This window comes from Leucopleurus acutus (genome assembly GCF_964270905.1).
Source record: "Leucopleurus acutus genome assembly, chromosome: 5".
Taxonomy (NCBI): Eukaryota; Metazoa; Chordata; class Mammalia; order Artiodactyla; family Delphinidae; genus Leucopleurus; species Leucopleurus acutus.
This window is the reverse complement of record NC_139147.1, coordinates 8,270,244-8,284,622: the sequence shown is the minus strand read 5'-3', so window position 1 is coordinate 8,284,622 and position 14,379 is coordinate 8,270,244. Positions and strand designations below refer to the sequence as shown.

Genomic DNA, 14,379 nt, shown 5'->3' with positions numbered 1-14,379 from the left:
CCAGGACAGGTCAGGTTCCAGACATTGTAGATATCCAGTCTACTGGAAAAGGTCGCCAACGGCTTTATTGAAGCAGCTTCCCTTAAATGGTGGAAGTGGAAACCCAATATTAGGAAAGTGAAAATAAACGAGAATGGAGGATTTGAATGGCAGAAAAGGAAGAATTCTTGATGAGGTTGAAGAATGTGGTAGGAGATAGGGGAGACGTAAGTCGTAATGATTCCTGGGTGTGGTTGGAGAGGAGCTAATCAGAGTTAAAGATTTAAAAACTGGTTTAGACCTGAGCAGTGGTCCAAGGTGTGGCCTTGTGAAGGAAGAGCCTAGGTGAGGTGGGCCGCAGATTTCATTTTAGTTGAGAAGGTGGTTGCACCGCAAGGCTAGAGTCCTGAAGGGTTGTCCACATGGACGTTGGTGTGGCTGGAATGATGATTGGAGGAAAGAGGCGAACACTGTGAACTAGGTGCCTGTGTTCTTAAACATGACAACAGCCAGGAGGCAGCTAGACGGCAGTGACAACAAAACGTAGATCCAGTGAAATACAGTGTTTGAGAGGAAACTGTGGAATCAGAAGACCTAGGTTTGAATCCTGCCTAGCTTGATGACCTTGAGCAGATTACTTAGTTTTGCTATGCATGTTTTCCATCTGTACAGTGACTGTGATAACAATTGGGCCTGCAAAGAATTGTGAGGATCAGTGAGATGGTACGTGTAAAACGCCTGGTACAACATAGGACAAATGGTACCGGCAGTTTGCTAGGAAGGTGGTCATTGGTCTTCACTTCTGATATTGTGAGGTTGTTGTACAGCAAATTGGGCATAAGAGGAAGGATTACTTAAAGAAACAGATGTGTTTTCCAAGGACTCATGGTGGTCTTGCTTGGGAAAAAAGAAACTTGGTTTATCATAACAGTAGTGGGATAATAGTGATGAAGTGAACAGGTATAAAAAATGGTGTTAATGTTGGTGCTGGTGATGATAGGAAAAGAAAGCCACTACTTGGGCAAGAGTTACAAGTAATAAAATGCTGCATTTTCCAGTGATATTTAGGTTTTGTAGCTATTCACTGATAGCTATACATTTTTGTTATTGAACTTTCTTCGGGGGACTACACTTTAGTCTGAAACTCTAGCCCTAATTCCCCGTCCCCCCACTGAAGTACTTGTTTTTAAGAGCATGGTCGCTGATAATGTAAGGGGCGTTGCCGTACTGCTGTAGCTGTTGTGAGAGCGTTAGGAGCAGCGATTGCTGGGAGGATGGCAGGTCTGGATGCGGCTGTGAGGGGTTAGGAGGCTACGTACTCTCTCTGTACCACTTCAGCTCTGCCCCTTTGCCCGAGACAGACACACACACTGAGGCATGGATAGGAGAATATGAACAGCTGAGAGGAAACCGTTTTCTCAGTGCAGTCAGGGTTTAGTTCCAGCCAGGAGGTTGAGAATGTGGCAGAGTTTCTGTATGATGAAACAGCATATTTCACAGAGGCAGTAAAAGCAGTTGGGGTAAAAGGGCAGCAGTGGAAGGATGTCTTTTGTTCATTCATCTAGGCACATACAAAGATGAATAAGATGCCCTTACTTATCTTCCATCTAAAGGAGACATGTAAACAGTTAAATTCAGGGTAGAGATGGTGATTCTTTGAACCTGACAAAAGGAAGAAATAGATTAAACTGATACTCGAGGAGAGTCAAGGGGAAAGACTAGCAAATGAGGTTGAGAATCTTCCAGAGCTCAGTGTTCTCATTGGAGTTATTTCCTTGGGGCAGAAGTTCCAGGTATTTTTCAGATATACTATAGAAGGTAGGAAAACTGCTTCTCATATCATCTCAAATGATTTGATTATGGATTTGGGTTTTGTTGTGTCCTTAGGAGGGTGCACCATGGACGATTTTGCCCTGGGAAATTTCACTGTAGCAGATTATGCCTTGTTAGAAGAGTCCCCTTATGTGGATGATTGTGTCTTTGCCTCCGAATTTATGTCCAATGATTATGTTCGTGTGACTCAACTTTACTGTGACGGGGTGGTAAGTAGATTTCTTAACTTTTTTTTTTTTTTAACACCGCGTGGCATGCGGGATCTTAGTTTTCTGACCAGGGGATCACACCCGTGCCCTCTGCAGTGGAAGCGCAGTCTTAACTACTGGACCGCCAGGGAAGTCCCCTTAACTTTTTGTTTTTAACATTGTGTATTCTTAAAGGTTTATTTTTTTTAAAAAATTGAGGTATAATTGACATATGACATTAGTTTCAAATGTACAACATAAGGATTCAATATATGTATATATCATGAGATCAGCACAATAAGTTTAGTTAATGTCCATCACCATACATAGTTATACATTTTTTTTTCCTTCTTATGAGAACCTTTACGATTTACTTCTTGAAGGTTTTGTGGTATAGAGCTGTCTGAGTAAAGATATTTTTGTGCTACACGAGATTTGATAGGGAGATATGTATGGCTTTTGAAGAGGTCATTTCAGACGGAGAAGTAAGCAGTGCCTCAACAAGGAGAATGTGCAGTGCTGGTGAAAGCTTGTTTTCTGACTGGAGATGAGACTAAAGGCTCTCAGGGAGAGCCATAGAAACAGACTTGGGGAAACACTGAAAAAGGCCAAAAGACTCATTGGTTGAAGATGTTGTATTCAAAGTGTAAAAGTAAACGTACTTTAAGTTTTTAGTTTAGTATTGATAACCCTTACATTAAAAATCAAGAACTGTTACTTTTGCATTTACCAGATACAAGTCAAAAGAATTTTTTTCTTTTTCAGGGTAGACAGTATAAAGATTATACCCAAAGTGAGGGAAACTTAGGTGAGTACTTTGGTATTTTAATTTTAATTTGTTGAAACAGCTATCAAGGGAGGTTCATGCATTCACATCAATATAACAGACTTATACATCTTTACAAAGTTTATTCTTTATTATCCTTTATAACTAGAAATTAAAAAACCTTTCCTTGTTAAAATGGAGTTTTAGCTAACACTTAGATATTCTTAACATCTGACAGGTTAAAATATTTCATCCATTCATTTCTTACCTTTCCATATCCATTTTTGTCTTTTCCCTTGACAGTGTTGATTCATTCCAAAATGAGGCACAAAATATTAATTTAAAACTTTTTCTTTTTAATTAAGAGTTTGATATCTGCACTATGTGGTGTAGTAAACCTATTTCTATCCTGCAAGATTACTGTGATGCCATTAAAATACACGTCTTCTGGCCACTTCTGTTTCAACGTCCACACAGTTCTGTAATATCACGGTTGCATCCCTGTGTGGAGGCGAAGTAAGTTACTGCTTGTTAACCCATGTTGTATGAACAGTGGTGAGTGTGTTGCCCAGTACTGAGGAATGCCAAGTGCAACGGGAGGCTTATGTCTCATTCTTGTATACTGTTCAACTCTACCTTTGTTTAATAGAGTGGAAAAGTTAATACTTGGGATTTGGATATAAATGAATAATCGTGGTAACATTATAATCAATGAAACTCTGAAGAGCGTTAGATGGTAGATTTGAAGCTGAATAAGGAAAAATTAATATGCTTGTTTATAAATACCAGTATTATAGTACAGAAGAAAGAAAAAAGTGTAGTGTTTTGTCTACCTAATAAACAACTTATTATTACCTAGAGTGAAGTAAGAGAACTTAATTTTATTCAAATAGTTTAAATTGAGGTATGACATATAGTTAAGTGTAAGATTCAATGAATTTTATATATGAGACCCTAATCTTTTAAAAAATAAATTTGTCTTTAAGCAGTTCTCATGCTTCTGAGATAAGTTTGAAGAAATTACAACATCTTGAGTTGATGGAAGATATTGTGGATTTGGCAAAGAAAGCTGCGGTAAGTGATAGAATGTGTTCCCCTCCCGCATTTCAAGAATATAGATATTTATATGGTATTAGGCCCATGTTACTAATTTATGGTGACTAATGGGTAATGGTTAACCTGAGCTTATTCTGCTATCCATGAGTTTGTGCTATGTGTTTGAGAGATCAGGTCGATGGCTTTTTTCGTGGTTCTGACATGACATGATGAGAGCCAGGCGTGCTCCTTGCCGTTAACAAATAGACATTAGAATTTGTCACAAATGGAAGTGTGCACCTGGTTCACAGAAACCTTTGCCGCAGATTCTGAAAGTGATGGGTCCTATCTTGTAACGTAAAATCATGCCACTGTTAGCACCACCACAAATATTTTTTCTTTGGGGTAAACTTTATCATGTCAGGTTTGAGGAGGTATCCCTGTACTACACTGAGGGTTTTTTTTCCCTTGAAAGCTGTTTAATAATTTTTCTCATTTCAGTTGGTTATGGAGCCAAGTGTTTTTCTTGGTAATTCTGATTGCAAACTTAAATTTAGAAAGGGCATTCTGATATTTATTTCCTGCAGATTAATCCTTTGCAGCAACTTATATCAGCCAGTGTAATTTTTAAAAAATTTTACTTATTTTATTTATTTATTTTTGGCTGCTTTGGGTCTTCGTTGCTGTGCGCGGGCTTTCTCTGGTTGTGGAGAGCGGGGGCTACTCTTCGTTGCAGTGCGTGGGGCTTCTCATTGCAGTGGTTTCTCTTGTTGCGGAGCACGGGCTCAGTGGTTGTGGTGCACGGGCTTCAGCAGTTATGGCTCGCGGGCTCCAGAGCGCAGGCTCAGCAGTTGTGGTGCACAGACTCAGCAGCTCCGCGGCATGTGGGATCCTCCCTGACCAGGGTTTGAACCTGTGTCCCCCGCATTGGCAGGTGGACTCCCAACCACTGCACCACCAGGGAAGCCCAGCCAATGTAATTTTATAGACAAGTTTAGGTGGAATGAACCATACATCTGAAAGTTTAAAATCCGTACATATAAAAGTTAAACTAAATCATTTTATTATTAGAACCCTGTGTAAGACGATTTCTGACTTGTTTTAGGGTCCTTAAGAGGTAAATTGGTCATGAAAGTGCCGTAGAAAGTGGACTGCTATGTACATAGAGTAGTATTCCTAAAATGTAGAATTTTTTTTCCCACTAGAAAATTAACGTATGATTGGCCGAATAAGGAAAAAAATGTTTTGTCTTTTCTGTTTTGCAGAATGATTCATTCTTTATTGGAGGCTTATTGAGAATTGGTTATAAAATAGAAAATGTAAGTGTTAACATGGGAATACGATACAACCACTTTGAATAAGTGGCAGTTTTCTCACTTCTCATTGCCCCCTGTATCACTACTAGGCCCACCGAGTCAGCATTTTATAGGTAGCATTTAGTAGTACTGATTTCTATATTTTGCCTAAGCAATCTCCTTGTTTGGGGGGTTTGCATTATTATCATTTTCCCCCATATATGTAGTGTAATTTTGAGCCTCTTTTACAAGTTGATTGCTTTTTCTCTTTTAGATTATTTACCTGGCATATGTTCTCTCCCAAATGAAGTTATTAGGCCCCTGGTATGAACATTTTTTGATACACAATTACTAGATGATCTCCAGATACATTGTAGGATCTTAGCTCCCTGACCAGGGATTGAACCCGGGCCCTCAGCAGTAAGAGCGCAGAGTCCTAACCACTGGACTGCCAGGAAATTCCCAATAAACCAATTTTTAATGCTACTGGTGACATAAACATGTACATGTTTCCCTTAAACCTGACACCAGCGTTGATGACTTCATTATTTAATTTCTGAAATCTTTTCCGACTCGAGAAGTATGAATTACACTTCTGTGAACTCTCGACCCTTCATGAAGGTCATTGCACTGAGTGCTCGTTTGCCCAACCATGCCCTCCTCTTGTTGCCTATATGCTTATTCTTTTCTTTGCCACAGACCATTTAAAGTACATAGTCCCTTTCGTGAACCTTAATAGATACCGTTAATCTTAAGGTAAGGATGGAAGTCCCAGTTTAGATGAAATCTGAGACCCCTATTCACCTTGTGTTACTGTACTCTCCTGCTACCTAGGGCAGCCTCTGGCCAGGTTGTAGACCTCAACTTCCAGGTCTTTAATCATTGCAGCAGCATCCTGGGCCCTGAAGGTGGCCTGAGGTTACCTGAAGATATATGTGAGTCTGTGGTCTCTGTTAACTTGTGTGTTGGGGTCTAGCTATTCTAGGTTGCATGCTATAGTAATGAAAACATGAGGTTGTACAAGTTTTGTAATAAGAGTCTGAAATACTATATAAGATAAATTTATAATGCCACATGTAAACTTATAATTAATACACAGATCACATTTTTCATCCCTCTTTTTGAAACAGAAAATCTTGGCAATGGAAGAAGCTTTGAATTGGGTGAAATACACAGGCGATGTAACAATTTTACCTAGGTTAGGAGCAGTTGACAATTGTTGGCCTATGTTAAGTATTTTCTTTACTGAATGTAAGTATAAATGCTTTAAATTGTTACTTGACTCAGTTTTATAAAGGTATTATTTTGGAAAATAGAATGTGTAGCTGTGATTTCTTGTTTATCTTAGGATTTTAAAAAACGTTTTTCTCTTATGAGTAAAAGCCTGAATAAGAGAACTTTAACCCTGTAGTTAATTTTATTCTGTATTTCCTGTCTTGATGATATCTGTGATGTTAATACCTTTTAAACATCCTAGTAAATGTATGCCATAAATTATTAATATATAATACCCAAAGAGACCACATTGGGGCTTATGTATTCTCATTCATAAGAGAAGTAACTGAGCTAAGATTATAATTTTCATTTCTCTGATGAATTTGTTATTCTTACATATGATGAAGCTGCCTTATATATTTTTTACCTTGTGAAATATTTTTCTCTAAAATATTTGAGTGTTATAGTAGTATTTTTATAGGGATCTTGAAACAGGAAGTATTTGGCTCTTTAGTTGATAATGACTGATAATTTGCCATTTCCATTTGCCATTTTGAGTAGAGGGCACATTTTATGCTCTCGACCTGAGTGTTAGAGAGAAATTAATCTTAAATATGAAGACAGGTTTTTCTTTTTTTTTTTAAATAAATTTATTTACTTATTTTTGGCTGCGTTGGTTAGTTGTGGGGAGAGGGGCTACTCTTTGTTGTGGTGTGCAGGCTTCTCATTATGGTGGCTTCTCTTGTTGCAGAGCATGGGCTCTCGGCGTGCGGGCTTCCGTAGTTGTGGCGCATGGGCTTAGTTGCTCCGTAGCATGTGGGATCTTCTTGGACCAGGGCTCGAACCTGTGTCCCGTGCATTGGCAGGTGGATTCTTAAGCACTGTGCCACCAGGAAAGCCCCAAGACAGGTTTTCCTGATGTTTATTGGACGGTGGGCTGTATTACGTTGATAGAGGTTGTTCTCTTCATTGTTTTGGAAGCCTTTAATTATAGCCTAGATTTTATGGTGGAAGTAAAGGACCAGTATCATGTACTGGACACCCATTTGGGCTCGTTTCTAACTCTTTCTCTGTTCTTCTTTTTATAATAGTTCTGCCAGGTTGATGCTGTGATCCTATTTTAGAAATGAGCAAACTTTGAAAGGTTAAGTGATATTTCTTTAGTCTATTAAGTAGTAGAACCTAGATGAGAAGTCAGGTCTCTCTGATCTCAAAGTTCGGGTTTTTGTTCTATAATCTTAATCTGTCCCTTTAGTATTAGTTTACTTTATTTGGTCACCTTCCAAAATTCTTTCTTCAGTCTTAAATTTTAGGTACTGCTTTTGCCTTGGAAGTAAATATGTTTGGCTAGAAGCGTAACTATAGTTTTGTTGCAATAAAATTATTATTTTCCACTTAAAATCTTTTTTATAGAACAGCTTAAAATACAGAAAATGATGTCTGGTAAATTTTTAACATAAATTTTGGTTATTACCTACTGCATTTTAATTAGTTTATTAAATTTTTATGAGAATAATGTTTCAAAAAATGTCAAATTTTAACATTCATGAGAGTCAAAATGTTGAATTAAGACATTTTAAATTCTTCTTTTTTTTATATTAAGCACATTTTAGAAAGTAGTTTCTCAGGTTTTTGTTTTCAGAAATTTTAGTTAAACTTCGTGCCAGGTACACCATAGCTCAATAACGTTTGTTGAATTGACTTGAGTAATTATGAGGCCTATTTGGAATGTGTTATGACAGAGCACTGTTAACTACAATTAGAACTAGAGTAGTAATAAACAAGAGTTTTAAATGGTAGAAATAAAACAGATTAGATTCTTAGCACGCAATGAATCTAATGTTTTCTGAAACATTTTATCAGCTGTTTATTAAAAATATATTGTTGATACATGTAAAAGATTATAAGAAACATTATTTAGAAAGTATATCTTGAACTTTACAGACTCAACCTACGTAGCCTAAGAATTAGAACATTAACAATAGCAATTTGTTTTTTTTAAACAAATGTTCTCTCACTCTCTCCTAAAAATAAAATTTAGACAAGTATCACATTACTAAAGTTGTAACAGAAAACTGCAATTTGCTTGAAGAATTTAAAACTCAAAGTTGTGCGGAGTGTCTAGAGGTGAGAATAAATATTTACTTGTAAGTATATCTTAAGATTTGCTTGTTAGAACTTTTATTAACACTCAGAGGAAAGTTCAGTAAAACTGCTGTCAATACACAAGGAACTACTATAAAATTTGATAACACGTTTGAGGGAAATTTTTAATAAATTTTGATTGGAATATTTTTTTGGAAGAGGAAGCCATCTTGATCAGAATTTTCTAATGTTATAGATTTTAAGAGTTAATTGAAAATTGAAATTTGATTTTTTTTAAATTAAAAGGCTTTTAATTAGTTGAGGGAATATGATTTTTCTTTGCCACCAGCTTTATTGACATGTAATTCACATGCCATACAATTCACTCATAGGAAATATGATTTTAACTAAATTTTTAAAAAGGGATTTAGGAAAATATTTAATATTCTACTTAATTCTCTAGCTAAAGCCATTGATATAATCCAGTAAATAATAATTTGTTTATTTTGAAAATTTGAAGGTTTGAGTTGAAAAGTTTTAGTTATATCTGTAGCATCTTTGATTTCATTTTTTGTTGTTGTTGGTTGTTTTTTTTTGTTTTTATTTCATCCTTGCTGTAGGTCACATCATTTTTTGGGGGAGGCAGTTAGTCTAATCAACAGTGCCTATATGTTATTGATTTATATATTATTTTTTTAAGCACTCAGGTTTGTTGAATAACATCACATTTTCTAACCTAAAATTAAAATTCTACTTGGATCTTATTTCTTTTCTGCATATGCAGGCATGTCAAGGTCTGTTTAAAAGTGGGCCTGCCAAATACGGTACACAAGGGGTAAATTGTTAGTGTTATTCATAATGTCATGGCTTTGTTTACTTTTTAATATCCCTTTATCAAAGTTAGCGTTGAGTCATTAGAGACAGACAGGTTTCTTTAAATGTATATTCTAAAATGTTGGGTATTGAATTCTCATTTTCTACCTAAGTAATCCCCCAGGTTATTTCTGATATCTGAGATAGAAACCCAGAACCATTTTTCTCAAATATTGGGGTTACTGATTCTCTTTGCATTTAATTGATGGGTCTTCTTTTACCTTGATTTCTCAGCAAGGAGAACTAATGAAAATGAAAGGAAATGAAGAGTTTTCCAAAGAAAGATTTGACATAGCTATTATCTATTACACCAGAGCCATTGAATGTAGGTAAGAGCAAAATAGAACAATGAGACCCTTTTTATGTGGCAGATCAAGTTAGAATGCTAGTCATTAGAAAGAAACACAAGATGAGGAATTGGAGAATATCATCAGTTTGCTATGCAGAATATATTTTCTTACCCGTAGGTATTAGAAGCATGAGATGACCTGAGTAGATGAACTTACTAATCCAGTTGTATAACTCAAGTGAATCAGACGAAATTGGGAATTTGCTTCTACCCTGCCCCACTTTGTTCCCAAGCTTTCCAGTACAGGGTCATCTGTTCTTTCTTGCTCTTGTTTTCCCTTCCACTAATTCCTTCCAAATTATTAACTGATAACAAAGGGTTAGTTACTAGTACATAAGATGTCACCCATTCAGGGATTTGTGCTTTCTATGAGGGAATTTTTAAAGGGTAATAGTTGGAATTGTTGAGAGAATGCATGTGTTCTCTCTACCTCATCTTCTGTTTGCTCAGCTGCTAGAATTTTGTAGCATTCCTGCAAGTGTGCCTCACCTGGCTCTTACTGACATCTTAGCTGGCCCACCTAATACTGTAGCAGCCTTAGGAGGGTGCGCTGTAGACAGCTACTCTCTTTCCTGTCTTACCCATCTCCACAGGGAATGAGTGAATCCAGGTAGCACACCACATCTGAAAGCCTGCTGCTCTGTTCTTCTAGGAAGAGGTAGAGGAACAGTAAGATAAAACCAAAAAGGACAAAACTCGAAATGAAGCTATTTAAATTACGGTTGTAATTTACAGGCTTCCTTTATTTGAGTTCTTTGTGAAGGTGGTACAGTTCTGACTTACATAAGTATTCTGTTCTGTACAGTTATAGCATACTTGTAGTTTGCTAGTTTTTTAATATGTCTCATTTGATCCTTGCAGCAGCCCTATGAGCTAGGCAGAAAAAGTAGAACTTTTTAATCTTCATTTTGAATACAGGGAAGTTTAAGTTGGTTTGAACAAGTTACTCAGGAAGTGAAGGAACAAGAGCTATATTCTTTGTGCTCTGCCACACAGATGTAAAGTTTTTGAAAATTATTTCATGCCTTATGATTTCTGTGTTATGTTTGTTTTGTATGTAATGTTCTTTACTGACGAAACATTATTTCTTTTAAAGACCTGAAAATCACCTTCTTTATGGTAACCGAGCTCTTTGTTTTCTTCGCACTGGACAATTTAGGTAAGTTGGTTAGAGTGCCTAATCACTGAATTGTTAGGCTAAGTACCGATCTTTGAGAAGTATTTCTGTTTTGCAGTTTCGCAAGAAAATTCTTCAGTAGTTCTTCGGCAGAAATAGTTAAATGCTTAGAAGAGAGCTCTTTTAGGCTTTATATATAAAAACAACAATGACAGAAACAGCTATTCTGATTGAGCGGATAACATGCTATGCATTATTTTAAGCACTGCGTATAGGTTATTTAATTCTCACAACACATTTAATAGATAATTATTCTCCACATTTTACATTTGGGCAAACTCATACCATTAGTAATTAGTAATTGTGAATTTGGTTCTACCCTGCCCCATTTGTTTTCAAGCTATGATGCAGTGATGCCAAGATTTGAACACAGATCTTATCTGATGATGTCAAAGTCTGTGTTTATAACACCTATAATATATTACCTTCTTCTGCTCTATTAACTAATCTGTATAGTTCTGGAAGAATTTTTGCTGTATTTGTTTCCTCTGTCTTGTTATGAAAAAATTAAGTAAATATCCTTCATAAGTGAAGGAAAAGAAATTTAATGGTTTAACTCTGGGAGTGAAATCATAATTAATTCTTAGTTCCTCATGTTCAACTAAGCTTTTATTTATTAGTTGAGAAAGATTGTTGATACTGTACCATGATTTTATTGTCTCAGTTTAAAATTTTTAGGACTTAAATATTAAGCATTAATGTTGAGCAGTGTAGATGACAGTTACATTTAACTGTGTCCTACCTTATTGCAAGAAGGGTTTCGGGTTGCTTCAAGAATACATCCACTCAGTAGAAAAATATTAAAAACAAACAAAACAAACTAAAAAACCAAGTTACAGCCTGGGATCCTTAGAATAAAGCTGCATAGGCATAAGGTCCTGCTTAGTGATTGGTTATAATTCATATTTGCATCTGACCTTTCTGTTGCCCAAAATAAAAAGAGAATACCCGACAAGTTACATAATTCTCACTGACCATCAAGAAAGAGGACACCAGTTGCTCAGGTGAAACTGTTTTGCTGGTGTTTAGTTCTGGAAGAAGTTTCTTATATGGCTAATATGAACTGAGTGGTGGAGTAGAGAAGAACCTCAGCAACATTCCTGTTCAAAGGAAAAAACTCCCTGAGAGTGCAGTTTGGGATTTCATAAATAATTTTTTTCATTAAGTTTTCTCATGAATGCAGAGAATATGATATCAGTTGTTGCTCAGGGAAAGCACTTACGTTGGGAGGTGGGAGTGGGGACTACAGTATATTCCAAGTATGAACCTTTAAAAATAACCTGTATGTTTTTCTTTTATTATAAACAGAACACTTTCTCATGGTAGAAAATTTGGAAAATACAAGAGTTTAAAAAGAAGAAAATAAAATCACCACCTCGGAGAATACCGCTGTATTAACGTTATGCAGCTTTTAGGTGGCTTAAGCCGTGGATAAACCGAGGCTATCTAGTCTAGAGGAATGGATGGGCTTGACACAGTCTTCCGTCTATACCACTGTCCTCAACTGGTTCTAACAAGAAATGAGCTGCAAATGTCTTTAGATTATTGCCTCTGGCTAGGTCCAGAATTGCAGATATCCTGCGCTGTTTAAAGGTCAATCTGTATACTTTCAAGATGAATAGGTTGGGCAACTTGGCTAGCCTCTTGTGAAAATCGAGGCGCCTATCTGAAACCTTGATTGGGTGGAAGGTCATCCCCTCTGCATAGGGGATCGCTGGGAGCTGAGAGGCAAACCAGGGGTTTCTGCCCTCTTTCGTGAGTGTTGAATGCTAGACACTCAAGCAGGATCCTGCTAAAACTCTGCTGTGAAGGAGGTGCATCAAAGTAGAAGTATAGAAGCCAGGTAGCCTGGTGAGGTCAAGGTCAAGAGCAGGGTTGTGCATCCATCCTTGTACCTCTTTCCTGCCGGTCTAGGTTTGTGATTCAACACCAATGAAGTTTTCTTTAGAGGCAGGTCAGCAGCATTTCCTTATTAGGCAATCACCAATATGTGCTGGATGCTTATTTAATGTCAGAAGCATTATGCCACATTGGTTTTACTGTTGTTCCCACCTCATTCATTGTTTATATTGACTTGCTCAGTAATGTAGGGATAATGTTTTCTGAACCTGCAATACACATAACTCCTGACCAAGTGAGTAGTTGATATGACTTCAGAAAAGAACATGTTGCCAGTGATTCAGACGTGCCATTGACTCAGGAGGACCCATGCCATTTAGCTGGGTTACCAAGATTGAGATATTTTGAAGCTCTCACACCTGAGGGTTGGTAGGTCCGTTATGGGAATCAGGCTGAGCAGCTGCAAGAACAGCTGAGGGTGAAGCATCCGACCTCCCTGGCACTGTTCTGAGCACTCTGCATGTATTAACTCATAAAACCCTCGCAACCCCGTGAGGCAGGTGCTGCTCTATCGTTATAGACGAGGAACCTGAGACCTGGGGAGGTCAAGCAGTGTCCTAGACACTAGGTGGGTGTGATGGAGCCAGAATTTGAACCCAGGCAGCCTGGATGCAGAGTCTCTACTATTAATCACCATGAGGTGATGATAGAATCGAACGGCAATGTGCAAGTTGAAAAAAATTAAAATAATGGTCTAAATAGTCAATAAACATGATTGTCCTTACAGGATGTGCAGATTAAAAACTGTGAGTCTCTCTTTCGTACCCATCAGATTGGCAAAAATTTAAAAACCTCATAACACCAAGTGTTTGAGAGGATGTGGAACAAAGGAAACTTTCATACTCGGCTGGAGAAAAGTGTAAATTGGTGCAATCACTGTGGAGAGCCCTTTGGCAAGGTGAAGATGTGCGTACTCTGCCGCCCGCTTCTGGGCTACAAAAGAAGATGTGTACGAGCCTTCATTAGAGCGTTGTTTTTAAGAGTAAAGAAATGGAAACAACCTAAAAGTCCATCAGTAGGGGAATGGATAAAATGAATTATGGTATATTCATACAATGGAATTCTGTGCAGCAGTTAAAATGAATGCAATGTTGAGTGAAAAAGCAAGTTGCAGAATGATTTGTACGGTATGATGCCATTTATATGATGTTTTAAAATGTGCAAAATGATATGCATATCCGTAATTAATACATAGTATGTATTTACAATGTTTTTAAAGTGCATGGGCATGTTAAACACCCGGGGAGTGGCTGTCTCTGGAGAGGGAGGGAGGGAGGGAGGGAGGGAAGAGGACTGCAGCTGGGAAAGATGGTTCACAGTGGGTGTCGGCTGTAACAGACCTCTGCAAAAAGATCTGAAGTAAATATGGCAAAATGTTAAGGTCTTGCTAAGCTGGTACATGGGTGTTGATTATCTTAATGTTATTCTCTGTACTTTTATGTATATTTGATAAAAAAGTAACACAAAGTGTAATTTAAAATGCACATAAGATGAAAAAAGGAAAAAACACCAAACATTAAGGATAAAATAAGTGGAAAGTAATCTTGAAAGGAGAGAAATAGAAGTATTTTAAGACCAATGGTTGGGAACCTGAAGTGAAGTATGTGTGGGGAAAATGCTTCACTTAGAAATGGTCAGAGAGTGGTGGAGGTTTTAATGCCGAATAGCCCCACTTGTAATAGCCT

At 37.3% G+C, this 14,379-nt stretch overlaps 1 protein-coding gene across 1 annotated transcript in view; it reads left to right on the top strand.

Annotated features, from left to right (window-relative positions):
* The window catches only part of TTC3 (tetratricopeptide repeat domain 3), a gene marked incomplete at its 5' end in the record, with an annotated part of 140,325 nt that overhangs the window by 9,336 nt on the left and 116,610 nt on the right, over window positions 1-14,379 (top strand). Inside the window, 9 exons of the mRNA XM_082840119.1 lie at window positions 1,867-2,021; window positions 2,766-2,808; window positions 3,132-3,282; window positions 3,753-3,840; window positions 5,067-5,120; window positions 6,227-6,347; window positions 8,353-8,438; window positions 9,504-9,598; window positions 10,715-10,777. Coding sequence (XP_082696245.1) covers window positions 1,867-2,021; window positions 2,766-2,808; window positions 3,132-3,282; window positions 3,753-3,840; window positions 5,067-5,120; window positions 6,227-6,347; window positions 8,353-8,438; window positions 9,504-9,598; window positions 10,715-10,777 — 856 coding nt within the window. The remainder of the gene's footprint in view (window positions 1-1,866; window positions 2,022-2,765; window positions 2,809-3,131; window positions 3,283-3,752; window positions 3,841-5,066; window positions 5,121-6,226; window positions 6,348-8,352; window positions 8,439-9,503; window positions 9,599-10,714; window positions 10,778-14,379) is intronic.